At 38.2% G+C, this 17,523-nt stretch overlaps 1 protein-coding gene across 3 annotated transcripts in view; it reads left to right on the top strand.

Moving 5' to 3' along the window:
• The window catches only part of CRYBG1 (crystallin beta-gamma domain containing 1), a 95,160-nt gene extending 77,677 nt beyond the window's left edge, over window positions 1-17,483 (top strand). For all 3 annotated transcript variants that reach the window (XM_051792342.1, XM_051792343.1, XM_051792344.1), the window contains 7 exons: window positions 378-487; window positions 713-842; window positions 4,517-4,656; window positions 6,941-7,064; window positions 8,240-8,398; window positions 11,312-11,474; window positions 14,860-17,483. In XM_051792342.1, coding sequence (XP_051648302.1) covers window positions 378-487; window positions 713-842; window positions 4,517-4,656; window positions 6,941-7,064; window positions 8,240-8,398; window positions 11,312-11,474; window positions 14,860-14,948 — 915 coding nt within the window. In that variant the 3' untranslated portion in view covers window positions 14,949-17,483. The remainder of the gene's footprint in view (window positions 1-377; window positions 488-712; window positions 843-4,516; window positions 4,657-6,940; window positions 7,065-8,239; window positions 8,399-11,311; window positions 11,475-14,859) is intronic.
• Window positions 17,484-17,523: the final 40 nt, after the last annotated feature.

Below are 17,523 nucleotides of genomic sequence, written 5' to 3'. Positions count from 1 at the left end.
GTATGTATTTTGGAGATTAAGTGGATTGATAATAGAAAACTTTTTATGGCCATTTACTAAATGTGTGCCTACCCTGGCCATTCTGTGGGAATTAAAAAATTTTTCCAGCAGGTACAATGAGGAGCTATTTTCACTAGTGTTGTTTTAATTATTTTGTTTGTTACTGAGTGATGTACAGCCAGAAGTAATTTTTAGAATTGTTACCTTGCTGTCTAGAACAAGGATTGCAAGACTGAAGAGATAACAAAAATTATATGTAACTGAGAAAAATCTGTGTGTTTTAAGTATGTTTTAGTCTAATTATAGAAGTAGTGGTAGAAACGTTACTGAAGGTAGAAGAATGAATTGTTTTTAAATATGTTTATAACTTTTTAAAGGTCCAGTTATTTTCAGAGCCTGAATTCAAGGGTAACTGCCAAATATTTGAAAAAAACACGAGATGTATTGATTCATTTGCTGTGAAGTCTTCAAAAATTTTAGATGGCAGGTAAGTTATACTGAATGGATACTACAAAATTGCTAAGGTAGTATAAGTTTTAGAAAAGCACCCAGCTTTCTAACACTTGAAGTGGTTTCACATATGGGGACTTACAGAGGACAGTACTTTGCAGTTTGCACATCAGTCTTTCAGGACAAAACATTGTAAATAATGTTTCTGCATTTTACTTGCACAGATGTCTTAAGAGGCAATTTCTTCTCCTTCCTCCTGCAGCTGCATAGTGTACGACCAGGAAGAATTCTCTGGTAACCAGTATGTGTTAGAAGAAGGAACCTATCCTGATCTAACAGCGATGGGTTGTTCACCCCAAGCAATTCTAAAATCTTTACGGATTATAAATATTGTAAGTAAAGCTATTAGAAATATTGTAAAGGTTAATACAGTGATGATTCTGACCTCTGTATTTTTTGCAACAATAAAAATTCTAGGGTACACAGACAACAGAGTAGGCATGGGGGTTTTTTGGTGTTGGGTTTTTGTGTGTGTGTGTTTTTGGTTTTTTTTTCTTCTATGCAGTAGCAGTTACATGTCCTAGCTGCAGTCAGTCACATTGGTTTTGACCTCTGTGCAGTTTTTGCAAGGAAGACATCACAGAAGCAGCTGCCAGGGATCCCTCTTCTTAATAGCAGCTTATAAAAGAACTTTTAAAGAGTCAAGAATATGTCAGACTACTTCCCAGTAGGAGAGACCACTTAGAGTGGGTTGAGAAAGTGGTAGAACAGCGTGCAGAAATATCTGTACTGTGGACCTTGTTTTTGATGCATATTAAAAAAGCAGACATAACTAAGCAACTTTGCATGAAATACATGTAATTACAAAACACTGTTGGTATCATCAGGGAAATGCACACTTCTAGATGAAGAAAAGCAACACCCAATGCCATTTGGCAAAATTAGGCAGTGTTGTGTGTGGTGGATACAAATTAAACTACATTTACATGTTTTGTAACTCACCAGTGGTGAGGAACACGTTTGCTCAAGCCTATAACCAATCATTATGATGGATCACTTATGGAATCTGCAAATATCTTTTAAGATCAAAGTAATTACTAGAAAAATGTTGTCAAGATTCCAGGAACTTAACAGCAATATGAGGAGGTGGTACTCATTTTTAAAAAGGAGGAGTTCACTACTGACTCTCTTTGAATTTGGCAACCTTATTGCACTCCACTGTAATTTTTGTAACCTGTCAGTGGCATAGCAGTTGACAGAGAACTAAAATGTGTCATCCTCTTTCATGTCTTGAGCATTTTGATGTACCCTGTAAACAAACACGTGCAGCAAGTATGTCTGCCTTCTGAACTCTTTGGCTGTCTAGTAGACAGATCCTATTAAAAACAATAGAATTGTTTCTAGCCAAGCTTGGTGGGTGATCACCATGAATTAAAATAGGCTCTTCTGTAAATGTCAGGAATTCTTGGGTTCAAAATGCTTACTTTGGAAAGATTTATTATTTCTGACAGAGACTGTTGTCTTAAAACAGCCAAATGCCAGTTCTGTTCCTCTTTTAAGTTCTTTTCACTTGTGAAACTTGTACTAGTCCTACAATTTATCACACTTCAGACAGTAGCACAGAGCTGCATCTGTCTGCAAATCATGTGCTGCTGCTTCCTTTTCCAGAGGCTTCCTAGTTGCAGAGAAAAGGAAAATAGCTTGCTTTGCTCAGTGGTTTATTAGCAAACCAAACCAGAAAGAATAAGCAGTTAGACAGAAATGATCATATTGTTCATCTTTGATGATTTTCCAAAAGCTCGAACCTTATTATTCTAGCTACCTGTCAGACTAATTTTGGAAGTGTTTTTTTGGCAGTGCCAATCTTAATTCCTCCCCACCATCTGCCCTTTCTATAACTTTCCTCATGATTTTTCTGTGACATTTCTATACAAGAAGCACCTTTGGTGTTTTAATATGTCACATTACTGTACTTATCTAATTAAACTCCCTTTTGCTGGGATCCATTTATGGGGACCATAAAAAAAAAGGAAATTAAAGGGATATTTGATAAACTTGTAAGTGAAAGTTAAAAGGGCTTTTGTTTATAAGCTTGAGGTTTTTGGGGTTTTTATGCCACTATATCTTTGCTTGGTTGTGCTTGCTTTGTGTGCTCCACATGGTTGTGCTGCAGATGGAAAACAGCATTTTTCCTTCTTGAATTTGATACATGTTCTTTTTCCTGAATGCATTATAAAAAAACCTGTGAATGTGGTTTATGCTTGAACAGTCATGCTGAAAACACCTCTTTTTAACAAGCAACTCTGTGGAATAACTAAATGTAGGAACACCAACTTCATACAGTGCAGTACATGGGAAGTACTGAAAGAAAAATTCATGAGCTGATCTTGCACTTCTCTCTTCAGGGAATGCTTTATTTAACAGTGTTGCTGCTGAATCCAGAGAATGCCCAGAGTGTAAGGTGTGGCAGAAGATTGGAGGATTTCCTTTTCTGTCTCTTGTTTTCTTTGGAAGTAGATTATTTCTAAAGCACTGTATGTGGCTGAAGGGCTGCTGCCTGAGCAGTTGCATGTCTCAGAGTACAGGTGCTGTTCTGTAAAAGGGCTGAGTGGTCAGAGGTACTGGGACATCAATGTGGTGTGACTGTTCCTGTTAGGCTCTTTACCTGTGGTGATGTGTGACAGTCTAACTGGTGTTAGCCTTTCACACTCAGTGGTGGGGATGAGCATGCTCTAATTTTGGAGTAAGCTAAAAGGCCTCTCCTGGCATTTTCCACAGCTTAGCAGCATGTGTACCATCAGGAAGCAGAGCTCAGCTGCTGTGCAGTATCCTGGACTGCTGCGCAGATAATGGTGATGCTCATGCATCATCTGAGCCCTTAAACATCTAGAGGAAAACTAAAGAGGAATTTAAGCACTGTCTAGAAATTGGTAGATGTGAGGTCTTGCTTAACAAAGTCACATGGAAGCATGCATATATGAGCTGCCACGCATGTATGGAGCCAGGGCTGCCTTGGAGGGCCTGTTTCCATGCCTGAGGCCAGATGGGAGTCTGTCGAGACTTTGTGTCATGTCAGGCGTTCCCGATCCAGTTGATGTGTTTGAGTATGCTGAACACATGCCAGAAGGAAGGAACTCTTCTGGCTAAGGCATTGCTTTTATGCAGTCATTGCTGGAAGACTTGTGAGAAAGGGAGTGGCAGTGTCATTTCTGTCTATGAGTGTACACTGTAACACCAAGACACTCAGGCTTAAATGACTTTACCCTGGGGGATTTCAAACCCTACTTCCCAGCTTCCACAGGAAGGCCTAAATTGTGAGAGGTTATTTCCAGTCCACTACAGATACCTTTCCCCACAGAAAAGAGTCTGAGGTTTGTTATCCAGAAGACATTTAAATTGGATACAGTGATGCAGGGAGTTTCATGTAGGCAGAATTCCTTTGACAGCAGAAGCATTTTGACAGAGGGGGAGAAGAGTCATTTCCCCATTTTGGAGGATTCAGATTTTACAGTTTTCACTTGTCGTGAATTTCACCTCAGAAGTATGAATTTTGCAGCTTTTGTCTAGTCAGAGATTGATGTTGCCATAACCTACTGTAAAAGTTATAAATGAAAGCAGTAAGTGATAAGCAGTACTGACAGGGCTGTCATCATGTGAAGCTGTAGAAAATCAATATTATCTTACCACGTGTTTGGGTCTGAAGATGAAAATTCCTACAATGAATGGGGTTTGGCGCAATGGAAAAGGGATTTGGCATTGATTAAAATGTATTTTAAAACATACTTAAAGATATGATGCAAGAATCAACCACAGAGATGTTTGTGTGTGCCTTAAGATAAGGAAGTTTTATGTTCCATGGAATAAGATCTCTTGTGTGTTTTGAATAACAGGTTTTTATGACTTTTTAAATTTCTTTTAAATAACTGGTTGTAGAGCAAAAACATTGTCTTTGGTCTTAAACAATCAAGAAACCTCTGAAATAAAAGGGTTGTGTGGAGTAATGATGTTCACAGTCACCATCTGGAGTTCTAACATCCTATAAAAAGTGCTCATCTTCCCTTTGCAGGAGCTGTCTGAACCCTGCATAGCTCTTTTTGAAAAGACGGGTTTCCAAGGAAAGAAAATTGAATTCAGTACAGAAATCTTAAATCTCCAGTTCCTGGGATACAGTCCTCGAATAGCTTCAGTTCAAGTCCTTGGTGGCATGTAAGTTTAAAATTACTTTTTGATTCTGTAGAATGATGTACTTATTCAGCAGAAACATTACAGGTGCTAAGAACCAAGGAATGTAAAATTAGAATATCATAATGTGCGTAGTGCATTTTCTTCTTGCAGAGCAGGTTCTTCTTATGGAGCATCTTCACTTCATTTCATTTTCCTGTTTCAACACTTGACTGGTGTCCTGTGCTAGAAGTTGAAATGAATTTGAATAAAGCTCACAAGGAAACTAGTGTCATCTCTCATGCCATACTATAAAAGTCAGCTCGTATACCATCCAACTTCTGTGCTCTTGGTTTAGATCTCAGTCATAAAAAAATCATTCACTTTGTGATCTATGTCATAAGTTCAAAATTTTCGTCCTTTAATCTTGTTATGGACACAGTGTTACAATCAGATCATTATCTGGCCTCCTCTGGCATTAGTAATCATCCCTTTTTTCTTCAGGAATTGGATGAGACCCTGGGTTGTAAATCTAGCAGTTAAATTTGTTAGCTGTTTTTAAGAAGTTTTGTTCTCTAAATGTACTCTTGAAAAGAATGTAAAAAAATAGTCTGTGATGAAGTTTAAAAGCTGTTCGGAAGAATTTTTAAAATTACTGTGCTATCTTCTAGGGTTCCAGTAGATCTGTTACATTTCTCTTTTTGTTTTTTTTCTCTGTTTTTAACCTCTAAGATATTTGTCTCAAGTATATATTCTTTTTTTTCTTTCTAAGTTAAAGAATGCGACTTTTTTAAAACAATAGATCCACGTTACTATTGCTTTGCATTTAAGTGTGTTCTTTTGAAGAGGTAAATTTCCAAGGAGTGTGTTAGAGAGATGCTGTTGGAAAGCTTAAGGCTGCCCTCAAGTGGATAGCTAATACCAGATCTGTAGAGCAAACCATTTCCTCCATCTGGATAAGCTGGTCAAAGGGTTTCCTTAGCTCATTGAACTGAACTTTTGAAACAAAGGTTATAAGAAAAGGTACATGTTCTGTATTCTGAAGCCTCCTGAGATTTCAGTATCTTTCATCCTAACCACAATATAGCTGATTCTCACTTTCCATAACATAAAGTCAAACATCAAGTTACTTCTTTGCCAATAACATGGTTACCATGATTCCAGGTAATAGAGTGTGTGTTTCCTGTCCAATGCATATATGTGGGTTTTTTTCTGGTGAATCGCTGGAAACATGTAGAATACGATTTGAAAATTCTGATTTCATTATAGCAGTGTCAGCTGCTGAAATGTGTCAAAATACAAGGTTTAGTTTCCTTGCCCCTACTGCCTCCGTTATTGAAGGGGGGTTTCATCTTCTCATCCTTTGCTAAGAGACCTCCATTTATAATTCTCCTAATTTCATACCCAGGATAGATATGTATTAGGCTGTGAAAAACACCAAAATTAAGATGAGTGTGCTTCTAGTTATAGATGTTTGCTGACAAACCAGTCAGAGGAAGGAGGTAACAGGAAAATGTGCATATTGAGTGTTCATGTACTCAAAAACCCATGGCTGTTTGACAGTTCCAGCAAATCAGTGTGAGAAAACTCTACAAATTGCACCATATTGTAGCCTACTTTGAAGCCTCGTTGTAATTCACTGTCTGTGCCAATAGTAGAGAATCAGAAGTTGGGTTCTGACAGATGACACTCAGTGTGTGATTGTAAATGTAGTTGGATGTGTGCTAGGGAATGCTAAACAAAATTTTTCTGTATGCACTCTGGCTCTCTCTTTGTCTCTTCCCTGCCCCCCTTTCAGGTATTTGGAAAGAAGAAAGGTGTTCTGAAACAAACATCTATCAAAACACCCAAGAGCTTCACCCTGTTGCAGTTTTCAGTATTTCCCTGTTGCAGTCTGAATCCAGAGCAATTCTTTCCCAGATGCCTCAGGCAAAATTTAGATACACGAAACTTTAGGTTCTGCACCTGCAGCCATCTAGCATATATGGCATATGCAGCATATAGATCTGTGCTCCCTGAGGAGTCAGTGCTCCTGAAAATAGATGATATCTAAAAGTTTGGTTCTCCCAAGAAAATGCTTTGTTTCCTTCAGCTTCTAATTTTTAAATAACAGGACTTTAAAATTTGAACTCCAGTATATTCATCTTAATGAGTCAGTCTAAATCAGGATACGATTTTATTATTTTTCAAAGCCTCTTACAAAGAAGGTCATTGACTTTGCAAAGCTAAACACTACTACTTTGTGGGACAGATTCTGTTAAACCCATTTTTTGATTCCAAAGAAGGATTTGGCAGTAAAAATATTCTTTTTTTTTTTTTTCACTTGTAGATGGATAATTTATGAACATAGTAATTACAGGGGCCGTCAGATGTTGTTAACACCGAATGAAATTCCAGACTGGTATAAAGCAAGTGGCTATTGTCAGATAGGTTCTCTGAGACCTTTACTGCAGGTGAGTAGGCTTTGACGTGAGCTTATGTCAAAGTACTAATTTATATTTTGTAGTGAGGTTGGGAAGATACACAGTTGAAAGCAGCATTACAGCCTTGATGCATGTCACAAGCTTCAGTAATGGCAATTGTGTAAAGAAATCACTCTAGAGTTTCACTTGTAATAAAATCTGTTTGATTATGCTACATGGCTTTGCAGTTATAATGCTTAAACTGTTCATTAATCAAACTTTAAACCAAAGTATAGAAGACAGCATATAAGGATTAACTAAGGATTAACAAATAATGGCTATAACTACTATATATGAATTATTTGAAATTGTTTCATAATTAGCACCCAAACTGGTTACTGGCATATTGTCTGTACTATCTGCATTATTTTTCTAACAACAAGAAAATTGGTCAAAAAAAAAGATACTTCAATTAGTAGTGATTTTTGTGTTGATTTAGGAGGGAAGGTCCCTCCCTGCTTATTACTTGGCAGAATAATTTGCAGATCTAATGCAAAATTTATTCATGTGGTGCCCTTTTCATTTTGTTCTCTAAGTAAGGACCAGGTGAGTTTGTCCAATGGTGTGGCAGTCCTGGGAGCTTTAACATTTGAGATTCTTCTTGAGCTGTCCTTTATTGAAGAAACAGCTTTTTCTAATTCACAGTTTACTTTTACCTGCAACCAAATATATTTGCTTGCTGTCATAGTGTTGTCTTTGTATAGTCTTAAGCAGAGTTAGGAATAATACATTTTGACTGCCCTGCTGAGAGCTTGTCTAAACAGAAATGTAAATTAACAGGCCACAGCATGAATGTGCAGTGAAATACTTGCTGCCAGTGAAATAAGCAGCACTGCAGAAGTGCACCCTTAATGGAAGCTAAGAGGATCTGTACAAGGAGGTAGCAGAGAGAAGTTAGTGTTGCTCTGAACTAAAAATTCTTAGCTTTCCTCTGTGTGCTAATTTCAGTGCATAGGTGAGCCTAAAACTCTCCACGCAGAATAGCGAGTTCTCAAAGCTTGTCCAAAATGTTCATGGGCTTTCAAATTTAAATTCTCAAATAAAAAAGCAAAGCTTTCTGAAAGAAAGAGGGAGGCATGGGGTTCAGCACTGACAGTAATTGTTCTGAAGTTAACCAAGAGCAAGATGTGTTCTCTGTGGTTAAAGAATTCTTTTGTTTTCTGCAGAAACGTGTGTACTTCAGGCTTCGAAACAAGGAAACAGGAAAATTCATGTCAGCTGATGGAAACTTAGATAATCTGAATCTTCTCAGAATACAGGTTGCAGAAGATACAGACTCAGATGATCAAATCTGGGTTTATCAGGATGGATTCATAAGGTGCCGGGTAAGGTTCAAGTTCAATGTGCATCTTCTCTTTTCCTCTCTAGTAGTAGGGCTTTCTGAATTTAATTCCTACTACATCATCTTAATTTATTTTATAGGCATATTCTGATTCATCTGTAATATAATCTTGCTGTAGGGGGGTGTTTTTAGTGAGTTTTTATTCTAATTGAACTCTGGCTTTTTCTGGTGACACTAACTAGTAGTGTGATTTTTTTTTTTTTATATATATGATTGAAATTTTGAGAAATTATAGTTATGATTTATTGTCTTCTAAAGAATAGTAGCCTCAGAAGTACAATCAACACCAGAAGACCATTGTCTTCACTTCATGAGCTCTTTTCATGTACATGCCCTCTTTCTCCACAGTGAAAATATCACAAAAGTGTCAAAGCAGGAGAGACCTTTTAAAATAGACCCTTCCTCATAATGTTTGAAATATGCACACCTTGTGGTAGGTCAATTAGAGTAATGTAGGTTGTATACTCTTCTGCATTCAGGCAAGCTTAAAGATAAAATCCCATTCTTTTGTGGGGTGGGTTTTTTTGTTGGGTTTTGTTTTGTTTTGTGTTTTTTTGTTTGTTTTCTGTTTATCCCTGTACTTGTCAAATTCATCCTTTTCCTTTCCTCTGTACAAGTTTCCAAATCACACCCTACTTTTCTCACAGTCCATAAAACTAATCACGTGCAAATTGTCATTGAGGTGAGCAGAGGTATGTGCAGTTCATATAATGTTTAAGCTTGAAAAGTCTTAGGCAGGGATGCCAGCCAAAAGAAAATTAAGTTACTTTAATACTGTTAAATAGCTGGACTGCAAAGAATCATGTGAACTTTTTCTGTAGGATTGTATAACTTCAAAGGAGCCATTTAGAACTATGTCATCTATGCTGGAGGGAAGAATCTTACTGTTAATAAGCTAAGGTATTGTTCGGACATGTTTACAGGACACGTGCAGTTGTAAAAGGGATTTACGCAGACAGCAAAATGATGCAAAGTAAGCTAAAAGCTTTAATATTGCATACAGAAGGCTTATCTTTTGATGGTGCCTCTCAAACGTCACTGAAAGTATTCATATTGAGACAGCGTGGTATTATGTGGCTTTAGATAAATGCTCCTGGTTTTTGTCCCTGTTTCTGTATCTCATAAAGCAATTTTCCTGTGCACAAAAAATACACAGCTCGTGCTGTTTAGCAGTCAGGTAGTTTATGTGGAGTGCAAGCTGGCAACACTGATCTTAAGTGACTGAAATCTTACAGAGCTCTGCCATCTTTCTGTTGAATGGTAGTAAATCTACTTCGCACAAAACAAAAATTGGTTTTTACCACATAGTAAGAAGAAAATTGAAAAATTGAGCTCCTGGGTAGGTAGGCATGTAGGCAGACATAGGTCATTGGAAGAACTTGTGCCTTTCTTCTCGTAAGCTTGGGTCATCTCACTGAGTCACAGTACCTTGAGGTATGCCTGAGGTTTTCAAGGAAGGCCTGTTTAAGTATGTGGGATAACCAGTAAGCAGGATATGAAAGTCATTCTGCTCATTTCGTCAGAAACAGATATGAATAGCAGATAAAAATTCAGGTCTCCTCACTCTTCATGTGTTTCTTGGAGATATGAATAGCAGATAAAAATTCAGGTCTCCTCACTCTTCATGTGTTTCTTGGAGATAGATGCAGTACTGGCTTAGTGGACGTAACGTGTAAGACTGGAGCCTTCGTAGTCCCACTCGAGAATGTTTTAGATACAGATTTCAGAACTGCAGAACTAAATCGACTTACCTGAATTCTGGGTTATGATAATCAGAAGTACTAGTTTTTCAAAAAGTAGTGCTTTGAAAAATACTGGCAAAAAATAGTTTAAGGGCATATCAACAATGACAGATGGGCATTTAATCTGCCACAGAAGTGCATTCAGTAGTTAAAAGGTGCAGCTTATGGTGATCTATTGAAAATCACTGTTCATTTAGAATAATTAACTGCTATTTACTACAGCCTTAATAATGTTTTGAAGTAAGCTTGATTTTTGCCAGTTCTTTTTTTAACCAAGAAGACACTTGCAGAGTTTTAAAATCAAGTAATAAGAATTACTAGGAAAAGAGTAGAACAAAGAAGCAAATATTATTGTGATACATTGTGAAATTCTTACACTTGATACTGTGTAGCTACATCCTTTATCTCAAAAGGTTACTGCAGAACTAGAAACGACTAAACAAAAAAAATTGTGCAGAGGAGATGGAGGGCTTCTATATAAGGAAGAAACAAAAGAGCTAGGACTTTCTAGCCTGTAAAGGGGACACTTTGAGGGATGGTACATTTGAAGTGTCTGCAAACAGCTTGGACAAGACATCCCTTTAAAAAAGGGAGGGGTGAGGAAAGCATCAAATAAAACTAGTAGTTGCCTATCATTTTTTTTTTTTTAAATACTAGGCAAGATTTAGAACTTCTTGCCACAGAAGGGTTATGATACAGAAGAGTGTTCATGTAAAAGGGTTACACTGATCTGAGTGGGTAGTGACAGAGAACAAGCATTAGAGGTATTGGGTCTGCATGGAAAAGCCCAGGCTGGCAATTGTTGTAGACTTGGTGAGATAACCAGGAACATACTGCATACAAGAGTAGGGTGCATGTAGTCTTCCTCAGCATCTGTTATTAGCTACTGCTAGAGAGAGGTGTTAACTGTACCTTTTGATCTGATACAGCATGGTTATTTTAATCTTCCTGTGTAGTGGAGAGTCTCAGCAGAAACAGGTACAAAAGAAAAATAAGTAGTCTTGTGTTCAGGTCAAAAATATGTTCCTTGAGGGAAAGTAATTCCTGAATTCACTTCTTATCTGATGACATTTCTCCTATCCAATAAAAAAAACCAGTGGATACTAGAAGTAAGGCCATTTTGAATAATTGCTGTTGCCTTTCTGATGATACAGATGGCAGAGGATTGCTGCTTGACAATTGTTGGAAATCTTATAACTCCTGGCTCTAAACTTGGTCTGTCATTTGAGCGGAACGAAGACAAACAATATTGGCATATTAGTCCCGATGGCAGGATTTATAGCAAGATGAAACCCAAGCTGGTTTTAGATGTCAAAGGTAAGCAAATGTTATCTTATTACATCGGGTCTTAATTACACAGTATTTACAGTGGGATATGCAGTAAATGTGCCTATAAATTAAGGATGGTGCTTTAGTTACTTTAGTCTAGAAGCAAAAAAGACCCGATCAGCTTGTTTGACCTCCTGAATTATACAGGCCCTAGGACTTAATTTCATTTTTCCTATATACAATTTAGTAACTCACAGTACTTGCTTATCTTGTATTCTCAGTGTCCACTCACTGTAGATATCCTCAGTTAATTTTTGGGTGATGTGAATATGATTATTTAAAATGCTGAAGCAAGAACAACCTAACTTCTCATTAACTTTAATTTGAATAGAGCAAATTTTCTTATATAGTAGCTGTAGATGCAATAGCCAAAGGATATTAGGAAAGCAAAGGCAGGCTTTACACTGATATGATTAGATGCAAAAAGTTTTTTCATTGGTTTATTAATGGCTATACCTTTATTGCAAGCATAAGAATCTGCCATAGTAGCTGAAGGTCTCTGCACAATTGATGTGTGTTTTGGAGTCAATTTTGTCATAGTAATTTGATTTGTGTAGATACTGTTTCTTAACTTTGTTTTTATAGCTTCATAGAAGGTCTGAAAAACCAGAAAATGGAATGATTAGCAGAATTAGCATAATCATATGTTCTTACATAACTGCCTTTTTGGGTGAGGGGAACAATCATTTTCTATAGCTGTTAATTCTTTTTAGCTGTTTTAAAATTAATTTTGTATGATGCCGTGGCATTACGTACATCACTTACAAATACCACCACCACACCACCCAAAAACCCCAACCAAAAAAAAACAAAACACCAAGGAAAACCTCAAAACAAAAAAACCCCAAAACCACCCAACCAGAAAGATATCAGAGTCAACACTTTAGAACTAAAAAGGACAAGACTCATAGAATCATAGAATATCCTGAGTTGGAAGGAACCCACAAGGATCATCCAAGTCCAACTCCTTGCCCTGCACAGACACCCGAAGAATCCCACCATGTGCCTAAGAGCATTGTCCAAACACTTCCTGAACTCAGACAGGCTTGGTGCTGTGACAGCTTTCTTGGGGAGCCTCTTCCAGTGCACAGCCACCCTCTGGGTGAAGAACCTTTTCCTACTATCCCACTTAAACCTCCCCTGGCACAGCTTCATGCCATTCCCTTGGGTCCTGTCACTGGTCACCAGAGAGGAGAGATCAGTGCCTTCTTCTGCACCTACCCTCATGAGGAAGTTGTGAACTGCAGTGAGGTCTCCTCTCAGTCTCCTCTTCTCCAGGATGAACAGACCGAGTGACCTCAGCCACTTCTCATATGGCTTCCCCTCAAGGTCCTTCACCATCCTCGTGGCCCTCCTTTGGACATTCTCTAATAGTTTTATATTCTTCTTATATTGTGGCCCCCAAAACTGCACACAGGACTCAAGCTGAGGCTGTACCAGAGCAGAGCAGGACAATCACCTGCCTCAGCTGGGTAGGACTATCAGAACCGTGAGAAGAGGGTTACCTGATGTCTGACCAGAACACAACAGTAGCACAAATAGTCAAAAATTCTCTTTACTGCCATAAAAAGCTAGTGATGATTAATTATAAACTTACCAAGAAGACTCCAGTTCAAGGAACCTTTAGTCACAATGACTGCCATGCCTTTTCCTAAAGTCAGTTCTTAGTTGCATCAAACAAGCAGAAATACTATTGCACGGCCTTTTCTTCAGTTCATCGTGTTAAAAACAATTATGTATTCTGCATTTATAATTGAAGAACTTTACAATCGATAGGTCTGGTGGTGAAAGTATAGATGCACTCTTAGCTTAAAAAAAAAAAGTAGATCTGTACAGTAAATTCGAAAGAGTAGGTACTTTTAGCTTTTACTGGAGAAAACCTAGTAGGAAAAATACCTATTTCTGCCAATTCTCCTGATCCATTCTGGACCACAAATTGAGTGTTAAAAGAATTCTTCAGCAAATGAATGCAGTTGTTCAACTGTGCAGTTACCAATGCCACCTTGTGGATATACTGGCATAGCACAAAGCCTTGTCCAGAGCACCACCCTACCAAAGTAAAGAGTCTCTTTATCCACTGTAAAAAATATCCCATCTTCTTCCATTTTAACATGTTTACATTCTATCAGATACTGCTGAAAATTATTTTTGCACTCACCGTGATAACTGAGCTATGTAGCCAATGTTATTGACTTTTCCCCCCCTTTCTGAAGAATTTTGCAAGTTGAGTATCTCTACTGCTTTTTAGTAATTGCCTGGCACTGGCAAGGAGAGAAATCATGTTTGTTAGCCTTCTGATTTGGGACAGTGGCACCAGAAAGCATCCCCCAAATTCCTGAAGTGGAGAACAGCTGAGCTTGAGTCAGTATTTCCCTAGTACAGAAGAGTAGTTCTTAAATGTGCCTGCCCATGCAGGACTCCAGGTGCATAGTATATTTCTTTATGAGGTCTGCTGGAATCCGTATTTGTTACTGATCATAAGCTTTCAGCTGTCAGGCTTGTCTTTTGCTCATTCAGGGAGGGTGAGGCAGTTGGTGTGCTTTGTATAAATGGTTGGCTCACATGGGTGCTTCCAATGGGAATACTGCCTCCTGTTGCAGGTGTGTTGTACTACAGGAGATGCATGTGTCCTACACTTCTACAGTACATAGCAGATCTGAGAAAAAAAAATGTCAATTCTGACTTTCAGCTCTAGTCAAAGTTTTCTTTGCTTCTGAGTTTCTTAAGTCAGAATATTAATGGTACTCTTCTTATGGGAACATGTTTGGCATTGCATCACGTAATTAAATTAAGCTCCTCTAAGAAAGGGTTCTGTTTTGCATTCAGATATGTTTAGCTGCCAGTGGAAACAGCTGAACGTTGGGTGATATTCTGTGTATGCAGCTGGTCAAATAAAGGATTATAATGGCAAAGAGTAAATGAGTGGTAGACCTCGTCGCTGACGTGATCACACGTGTATTGTCTGTTAGCAGCAGGACTTACCTTCATCATGTAAACATCATTTTTAGAGTGGAGTTACAACTGAGGATTGTTGTGGGGAAACTAAATAGCCAAGTGTGACTTCTGGGAAGTGACAGCCTTAAAGGAGCTACACCTGGCTGCATTGCAGTGTTTCTTTCCTTTCCCACCCAGGCTGAAAAAGCCAAGGAACTGAATTACTGAAGGGGTGGAGAGGATCAGGCAGGCTGATCCTGATTAATTCAAAAATTGTTTCAAAATTAATTCCAAAAGCAGGCACTGATGAAAACATGTCTATCATTTCAGTGCCTTGAGGTGAAGAGAAACTGTTAACACCAGCTCTTGCTAGATTTTCTCTGAAACAGAGAATATTTGTCTCTAATTCTAAAGACAAATTTGAAATTTCTCTTTACAGGAGGCACACAGTATGATTGCGACCATGTTGTTGTCAACACAGTCAACGAGGAAAAGTTAACACAGTGTTGGGAACCACTAGTTGTATAAACCCAAGAAGCAAAGATGATGTTTCAACTGGCCACTACTCTGGACACTGGAATTGGCACTGCTATCTCTGAAGGATACAGGATCAACAATGAAAATTTTGTCTTTTATTCACAATTTTAAAAAGGAAGAGCAACAGAATTGTTTCACCTCCCTATCCAAGATTATTATCTCTACAAAAGCTTGAGTATATCTAAATTTTTTTTTTTAAATCAGCACAACTCAGTGTTGGCTAGAGAGTGATAGTATGCCTTGGGCTAGAATGGAACAACTAAAGGTGGGAGAGATCCCGTGGAGTTAGAGTTTTGTCAGTGAGTAGTTAACCCAGAATAGTCAATAAGTGTAACTTTAAATTATTTTTAAAAGATTTTTTTTAACTGAGAGAGAGGCTAAAAATATTAAAGCTTATTTTATAAAGGAGAGAAGTGAAAGTGTGTATGTAGCAATTTGGACCTGTGGGCTGTAGTTATAGAGAAATATTCACTACGGAAAATTAATATATTTCACTGGAATAAACTTATGTTTACTGAAAGTTGAAAGACTGCTAGCACAGCACATCCAAAGAATTTTTAACATGTGGCTTCAGGTGTATAGTTAGTATGCTAATATAGTAACTCCTAAATTAAGAAAAAATTCTAGATTTTCTCATGTGTAGACAATGTAAAGGATCAGACATTTGTTAGAAAACAGGTTGGCAAAAGAATGCATTGGAATGTGAAGAATTTTTGCCTGTTTTGTAGGCTGCCTAACTTTTTTGAGTTATGGGTATTTTTCTTCTTTGCCAAGTCAAATTTGTACCTTTTAAAATAGTTTCAGTAAGTATAGTCTTCCTGAACTCCAAAATCCTATAGACAACTAGAATTCTTAGGGAAAGTATCACTAAAGATGACTGCAACAGCACGTAAGTGCTGTGGTTACTGAGTTTTTCAGCCTGTTGGGCTTACAGTGGAGAATGCCAGAGTTCCCACTATTTCTGGTGGTGTTGGAGAGCAATGTCTGTGGTGGATTGCTGGCTTCTGGTTGGACAGAAGTGTCTGACTGCTCTAGGAAGGTGCATAGCCAAGCCTGGATATGTGCCCAGCCACAAGGGCTGTGCCCATTCAGTGTAAGTATTACTGGTTTAGCAAAGAGCTTGTCACAGGTAGGATGTCCTGATGACTGCAGGAGGTCCCTCTGTTGCCCTGCTTTGAACCTGGTTATGTTAGTTTTCCTTAATAATACTGACAAAAAGGTAAAATACAAACTAAGTCTTAAACTATGCTGCTGTGTTTTGTTCTGGCTTAGACCAGTGTTATTACAAGCTGCTCCTAGGAGCATCCAGGCCTTTGTCTTGCATAGTAAGTCTGTTTAACATTTTTGTTATTATCGTATTGCCCCAAAGGATACCGGTGCTTTTACCATTACCACCCTGGAGGGAAGTGCCTTACTAATTTTCCTCCTTTTGTAAAGAAGCACTGAAGTTTTGTTGCTCTGAAATGTGCTGCTTATAGTTCTTTGTAGAAAATATGTTGTTAGTTGTTCCAAACAGTGGTACTTTGTTATATTGATGTGCTCTTGCTATATATAATATAGCATTTTACAAATAAATTTAAGTTAGGTAACTTTTTATTGAAATTATTTTTAAAGTAGAAAGCTGGCATTTTATGGTTAGTTTTGTTCCATCTTGTGCCTGTTTCTGTCCATAATTCCTCTGTGACAGCTAGCTAATGAGGAGGGAATACATGGTGTGGAATAGCTGCAGGTTCTTGAGGAATGGACAATTCTTCTATACCAGCATGTGTTCAGTGCCATTTGTGCACAGGGCCACAGTTCGCACCACAGCCGCTTCTTTCCTCTGGTGTAAGTGTGACATGGTGTGCCTGCCACCATAGCTGCACAACAGTTAATGTGCAGCTCTCAATTAAGAGGTTGCCACTTTCCTTCAATCTACCTGCATAATTGCAGGGGAAGTTACTCCACTGCCCATCACTGGCAAAAGAGCAAGTTTATAAACAGACCACCAGACACACACCCCCAGAAGCACTTCACCCCCACCAGGAATAACAGGGCATGACAGGAACAGAGGCTCCCAACTACTGACAAAATCATCTCTAGCCTACCTGCATAAACACTGCAGTCAGATGAATCTGAGCCAGGAGTTGGGCTATTAGGATAATTATCAGTTACAGATTGATTTTGTTGCATGCTTCTCCATGAGAGAGTTGCCATATCAAGATTAAACTGTCAGTCTTGAGAGAGTGATGTGACCACTTAGTTCTGAGAATCAACTAGATGAGGAATAATATATACTAACAGAGGTGAACAGAACTAGGAAAGGCCGAGGAAAACCACCACATGTTTCACATGGACAATTAGATAAGAGTGTGCCTCACCATTTCCAGACTTAGCTAAAACATCTGAAAAATAAAAGCTCCAAGAGCTACAATCCAAAAATGCTGCAGGCTGTTCCTCTTATCCCAGGAGTGAAGGGTGTTCTGCAAAAGTCACAACTACATACTTAAAATAGTTTTCATGTAGAAACGCCTAAGGGACATTAGTATGTCTTGTCTGCCTATTAACAGGCAGCATATAAATGAAT

The sequence above is a fragment of the Manacus candei genome, unplaced genomic scaffold (genome assembly GCF_025592945.1).
Source record: "Manacus candei isolate 608988 ecotype Guabito, Panama unplaced genomic scaffold, ASM2559294v1 h1tg000034l, whole genome shotgun sequence".
NCBI classification, from domain to species: Eukaryota; Metazoa; Chordata; class Aves; order Passeriformes; family Pipridae; genus Manacus; species Manacus candei.
The sequence above is the reverse complement of the archived record's forward strand: the minus strand, read 5'-3'. Positions and strand labels throughout refer to the sequence as shown.